The sequence below is a fragment of the Ruditapes philippinarum genome, unplaced genomic scaffold (assembly GCF_026571515.1).
Source record: "Ruditapes philippinarum isolate M1 unplaced genomic scaffold, ASM2657151v2 ctg1486_1_1_1_1, whole genome shotgun sequence".
In the NCBI taxonomy this organism is placed as follows: domain Eukaryota; kingdom Metazoa; phylum Mollusca; class Bivalvia; order Venerida; family Veneridae; genus Ruditapes; species Ruditapes philippinarum.
Window position 1 is genome coordinate 130,502 of NW_026866592.1, and position 7,074 is coordinate 137,575.

Sequence of the window (7,074 nt, forward strand, 5' to 3'; positions counted from 1 at the left end):
TTCTTCGTATTCCTGTCAAAGACTTTTCTTTAGAATTGATACTATAAATCAGGCCAAAGTACAAATAAGTGCACTTTCACTAGACTATATACTATATTTCATTATTTCAGTACTACTAAAATAATGGACTAGTCCGAATCTAAAGCAGGTCAAGTCCATTATACAAATTTGATAATATATTTGATTTTAGACAGTCGAATTTAGATATGTTACAAATATATGTCTTAGAGTCAACACCCTTACTGTGTATGTCAGGAACTCTACAAATTGCTCGTAAAGAAAAAATACTGTTGGATATTTACAAGCATTTACGCAAAATTAAATGTATCTGCCAACTTTCTTCTACATAGAACGCTTGGATCATTAGAAATTTAGTGTATCAAACTAGCACTGTAAAATGCTTATGGCCACCCGTGGATATTATTTTATACATGTTAACAAATATATAATTTTTTACAATTTTACAAAAAATATAATTTTATATATTTCAGGATGAAAGGCATCAAGTTCTTACCACAAACGTATTCATTGACCAGGTATGTAATTTTCTATGTAAATAAAATATTATTAGCAAACGATCTTGAAATATGCAGTTGTGCTATAAATAATGACATGAAGCCCCTATTATATTATTCTTAATATTCAGGGCTCTGGTAAAGGTTTTTGCTGTATGAATGATATATATTTTAATATCAACTGCTGCTCAATAGCCAATACAAAAGTCAAGCTTTTGTTATATAAAGTTGATTCAGCTCAATCTGACATCGCAAAGATGGTTATTATGTCACTTTAAACAAATGTGTTGTCAATTTAGCAAAGTATGAAGCCAACATTCTATATAAAATGTTTAGTTTTAATATCTATATCAGACAAATTTGTACGTGCATTTTGTTATAAGATAATTAAATTGTTTCTAAAATGTATGAAATATTCAGTATTTCTTTGTTAGCAATGGTTGGACGAGAGTTTGTCCTGGGAACCAGACGAGTATAATAACATCCGTTCAATCCGGATACCAGCAAGCAATGTATGGTTGCCGGACACCTTCATTTACAACAAGTATGGATACATTATGTTAAAAGTTATTCTTAACTTCTTTTGATAAACCCAGTCGCCTGTGTTTGCTAGGCTTATCCTTACACCGCTGAAACCAAAGGTGATTGGCCTTTGCCACCAGCATAGATCAAGAACAGCCTACACATCCATGCTGTCTGACAAGATTCTATACTGTAGGCAGCTCAATTGAAGTAATTTTATATTGAAGTCCCTTAAACTTTAAATGAATTATTCCAAATTTAACGCAGGGCAAGGAAAACCCATTACGGAAATTCAGCAGGTTAGGGAAAAGCATCTGCTCTAGTTTAAATATATTCATTTCAACTCGAGCGTGATAATGGTTTTCAGCTTGTTATAATTGACTCTGGAGTTTGGCGTAATTGACTTGATCACGTCTTTTTTATACCAAAAGGACAAAAACTGGGGAAATTGTTTTAACGATAGCGTGATCGCAAGAATCTTAATGCAAACACATTTCTTCTTTTCCATTAACATTCTCTTTATATCTGTCGAAATAGCGTCTTAAACTTCAACACGTATTAATGGGGCTAAGAATTGCATTTCTCATGCATTTTGTAAATTGGAATTGATTTAATTTGCATTGGTTTTAGGTTTTTGCCGTCAACACTCGAGTTTTATTTCAATCGAATTACTTTCTTGAATCGTGCATCTACTTTATGCATCAATTTTATGTGTATTTTAGTGCCGACGGTGGCTCCACGGGGTTCATGAAGGGAACGTATGTATTGGTTAATTTCAACGGGACAGTACTTTGGCCAGTACCGGTGAAGCTGAAGAGCTCCTGTAAGGTTGACATCACTTACTTCCCCTTTGATGATCAGTTGTGCTTTTTGCGGTAATTGTATGCCTTTTAACGTTTCTTACATTATTTGAAGCTCAATGAAATATACCGGTATTGATAATAACGCATGCTTAAGCAAATGGATTTAAACCTTTTTTTGTTTTATAGGATATAGTATTAAAATACATCTATTTTTATCAAACATTGTTTAGTTTCTTAATGTTCTTAAAAAAAGCTAATTTTTCTCATTTTGATATATCTAGTTTAAATTCCAAGCAAATTTTTAAAATTTTAGCTTTCATATCGCAACACTTATCTTAATATGATTCCAAATTCAGCTAATTTTAACATATTTTTGAGTTTTATGGATATCGGATAACATGTAATCTTTTAATGAGATTTAGTTGAATTGAAATTGAAATTTTTGAATTTATTGTAGTCAAGTGGTCTACAACTTGAGAGTGACATAAGCCCAGATCAAACTTCATGTAAAAGCAAATATCATATTTTATGTTCGTATTTTTCAAGTATTGTAATCCATATCAAGCGTAAATTCATTCAATCAATAGTAAATGGCGCAGATATCGTCTGTGCCTACCTTTTAACAGTGATAACTTACCCAAAAAAATTTATTTGCTCTTTATTGTATCTGTCAGATTTGGTTCCTGGATATATAGCAGTATGTGGATGGACTATGAAACCATGAATCAAAATCGTTCCATTGAATTATCTTCATACGTCAACAACAGCGAGTGGGACCTTCTATCCGTCATGCTGCGAAAGAATATACGCACTCATTCTTGTTGTGATGACCCTTACCCCGATCTCACGTACACATTACACGTGCGGAGGAAGACATTTTACTACATATTCAATATTATAGTCCCATGCATCATGTTATCTATTTTAACACTGCTGACATTTTGGTTGCCACCAACTTCCGGTGAAAAGATAACTCTTGGACTATCTGTCTTTCTAGCATTTTCTATGTTTATGTTGCTCATAGCCGAGGAAGTGCCCGCAACATCTGAAGCTGTCCCTCTTATAGGTAAACAAGATCATATCACCTCTTACCTTTATTTATATTTTTCTGACATAATTGTAAGAATATACATGTAGTTAGTATCACGATTACTCTAATTATTGTTCTTGATAGAATTGTGGAGTTATTTTGATGCGTCAAAACAAACGTGCGTATGTTTAGTTTATTTATATTGCTACCACAATCAAACAAATGGGCAAGTATTACAGAAATTATACTTATTTCTTTTACTTTGGTAGTTCTAGATGTTCTTTGATTTGCATGGTAATCAATTTGATTAAAATATACTTCTACACATTTCACATTTTCAGGCATATATCTGTGTGTAGTAATGACGCTGACGTCACTGTCTGTTATAATGGCGGTTATGGTAATCAATTTATACAATCGTGGTGCAAAGACAAGAAGAGCACCGATGTGGGTGCGAGTTTTGGTTCTCAAGTGGATATCATTTGTATTACGCATGCGCCATGACCTCGAAAGAATTGTGGAATCGATTAATTTGGTGAGTTCTTGATTAGAACCAAGTGTTTAAATACACTGACATTTTTTGGACATTTTAATTTCTGTAATATGGCTAGAGAAATAAATTTGCAACACTTAAACAGAATAATAAATTAAAGAACGGGTGTTTACTTGAAGAAAAAACAGTTTGTAAAAGTAGAAAATACTGTTTTATATAAGTTCGCGTGCTTTCTTTTTACAAAGTAATCAATCATTTCACATTTCTACAGGAAAGTGACGCTGAAATTGATACCAGAAGAAGCTCATTTCGAGCAAACAGACGTCAAACGTCTATGCGGAGGACTCGAGAAACCGCTCTTTCTTCTATACAAGAATATACTTTATCACGACATAATACGATACGTCGTCGTCATAGTAACAATGAATCTAATGTTGATGATGACGAAGGTGCCGCGGCAGCACCTCTAAATGCTGATAGTGACAAAGATGTAGAAAATGAGGTCATATGGATACGTCGTGATGATGTGTATCCAGAAAAAAATCATCCGAGAACTATGAAATTTGAAATGGAGGACCACTCTGGGCGTAACGAACAGGTTCAGCCCTCCAGCTCAAGGTCATTGCTTAGACCAACAGAGCATAGGTCTAGACCAAGACCGAAGTTCAAAACTCAAAAACCTCCAAACAAATGTATATTATCAAACGAAATAAAACCTAAAGAAGGGGATACAAAAAGTGAAATTTATTACCGGAAGTTGATTGTGGCGGAGTGGCAACGGGTAGCCGCGGTTGTAGACAGGGTTTTATTCTGGCTTTATTTCATTGGAACTATTGCATCTTACATGATTATACTGATCATCATTCCAGGAGATAACTATGACTTGTGGGATGCCAAAATACAACGCACACCAATTATGAAATCTAATAGTAGATACACAATGTAGTTTATATAGCATTCTAAAATATCATGTTCATTGTATGTCAATAAATTTCATTAAAAATAATACTGTAACATATTTATTTCATACAAAGATCCTGGATTGAATCCAATAAAACGCAAACAGTACTTTTGAGAATAACCTGTTGCATTTGTATCATTGTTTTGAAAAATAAGTTAAACAAATAGTGTTGGATCCCACGGGAAATGAAAAACTAGATGCTTTGGCTAACGAATCATTAAATGCTCAACCAGTGCACTCATTGTAACCAAAGAGTGATTTTATACCTTCCATTAGTAAACATATATCGTCCGATTCCGAATAGAAATCATGTTTAGTCAAAGTCATATTTATTTCAACCCCTGTCAGATCCAAGAGCACTAAATATCTAATGTTTTAAGGAGCTTATGTGCCGGACAGGTTGCTTCGCCTATTTTAGAGTTGGGTGAGTTGCTGGTCCTTGGTCGTGTCTGATATTTTTTTCATCCAATCATTTGACTGTTTACCTTGCAGCACCACCTTTATAGACTAGAATATAGATTGTTTATCTGCCTCTCTAAACATAGCCCAGCGCCAGGGCTTTATATTTTATATATGACGTACGCTCTTCGCAAAAATTCAGACAATTATGTACTATGAGTTTGTAAACTCGGTCTGTCTGCATTCGAGATATTGAGACTACCTTTAATCACTGCAAACCAGCTAGTAATTAAGTGTTTTTTTATTTTTCTGCAGACGATATCTAATAGACAACAGTATTTTGAATTTAATATTCAGCCAACAACTCTCTAATATATAAATATCTTAATTGATGGAGACTTAGGAGACACTTCTCAGTGATAAGCTTATAAGTACAAGTGGATGAAAGTATTGAAATTTTTATGACAGTTACTGTTATGTAAAAAAAAGATTTAGCAAATGAGATCATAAATTATTAATTTAGATGTTATAACTGACGATGTATTAGACTTCTAAGTTGCCTGAAAGGAACTGTACATGCTAATCATATAATTTATGTTAATAATCTGTGATGATTTGCCCCTTGTGGCTACGAGGTTGAGGCATAACAATTGCAGCCACCATTTATCCCTGTGTGATTGTAAGAGGCGACTTATAATGTTTGAATCACTGGAGTCGATCTATCTCTTAACTCCAGCAGGCGAGGTGTTTTGGTCTTTGGTGTTGCTTTGAAGTTTATAACACACGATGTAAGCCAAAATTATCTTTCCTGTTTTGGCGCCATATGACCATTTCTGTGTTTGTGCGCCGTGAAACCTAACAAACTAACAACCTGTGATGATTTGCATGTATTATAACCACAAAAGAGGTCATTAAAGTATGTTCTAATGTACTTCATTTATTTTCTTTCCTGTAATTTGCATTTATATTACGGTTACAAGAGAACGCTTGATTATTTCATCGATGTTTTATAAGCGAAGCACGATATCAGGATATTTATTTGACAAGAAACAATATATGGCCACTTTTAGCATCTAAAATGATTATGTTTAATCATATTTCCCCAGTATTTACATGATATGTTCATAACTCACACAGGGTTATTCCTAGATAGTTCAAAGTAATGACTTCAAAACATGATATCCGTGTTAAATAACAGTAACGCTTCAGTAGTCGATTAGCAACTAAATGGTTATGTTATTTGATATTGATTTACTAATGTTTTAGGAATAATAATTTAACCACAAATCGCCTTATTTTATTCATGAACTGATAAACTACGTGTAGTTTGTATGATGAAAGTGAAACTCGGCATTTATAAAAAGCAACTTATTCATATATAGGAAGAGAGCCTATGTTAAATGTAGGGATTAATACTGATAGAGATAAAATAAAAGGAAATCTTTTGTCAGCAGTTTCTCTGCAATATCAACAGTATGAATGGTATTTCACAAAGGCTGTTCTACAGGGACATATTTTGTCAAGCCTTAAAAACGTTGGGATAATTTGCATAAATTTTTATAGAAAAAAAAATAAATACATGGTATGCTTATTAATACGAATTATCATTATCAATTTGAGATGTAAACTTTTCTAAACATTTTCCGAATTTTTTACGTGAGGCCGTCGAATTCATATGTTCCATACTTAGAAATACAAGGACACATTAAGCCTTAGAAATAAACTTTTATAACATTTGATAAAATGAAAATTTGTTTTGTTAATTACAAGTGATCGCAGACAATAAATTAACCGGTTGTTCATAATGCTAAAACAAATAATATTGAAAAAAGAATCCATTCGACAGAAGGATATGAACAGGAATTCTCTAAAGATAAAGGTTTTTCGTAGACATCGGATTCTATTTGTAAAGTCAATTTATGTGTTCTGCGTCCGTTGTTTTATATGCTTGCCGAAGTTTTATTATCCAAAATTAGTCTTTGTTTTTCATTAAATATGATAAAAAAATAATTAATTTTGAAAAAAGAATCCATTCGACAGATGAATATGAACAGGAATTATCTAAAGGTAATAATAGTTTTTCGTAGACATCAGATTCTATTTGTAAAGGCAATTAATATGTTCTGTTTCCGTTGTTTTATATGCTTGCCGAAGTTTTATTATCCAAAATTAGTCTTTGTTTTTCATTAAATATGATAATGTGTTGTTAAATTCAAATACTGGACTATAAATTAATGCAACTTGGCTCTAGGTTATGAAAATTTTGAAAATGAGCCAAATATTCAATATTGTCAAGCGTACAAATAAGATAATATCACTAACTTTAAGCACTTGCGAAGTAGCTGAATACG

At 32.7% G+C, this 7,074-nt stretch overlaps 1 protein-coding gene across 1 annotated transcript in view; it reads left to right on the forward strand.

The window, feature by feature from the left end:
- The window catches only part of LOC132732997 (neuronal acetylcholine receptor subunit alpha-10-like), a 51,713-nt gene extending 47,336 nt beyond the window's left edge, over window positions 1-4,377 (forward strand). The window contains exons 5-10 of the mRNA XM_060719555.1: window positions 492-536; window positions 950-1,059; window positions 1,760-1,912; window positions 2,515-2,906; window positions 3,212-3,405; window positions 3,635-4,377. Of these exons, the coding sequence (XP_060575538.1) occupies window positions 492-536; window positions 950-1,059; window positions 1,760-1,912; window positions 2,515-2,906; window positions 3,212-3,405; window positions 3,635-4,309 (1,569 nt within the window). The 3' untranslated portion in view covers window positions 4,310-4,377. The remainder of the gene's footprint in view (window positions 1-491; window positions 537-949; window positions 1,060-1,759; window positions 1,913-2,514; window positions 2,907-3,211; window positions 3,406-3,634) is intronic.
- The last annotated feature ends 2,697 nt before the right edge of the window (window positions 4,378-7,074 follow it).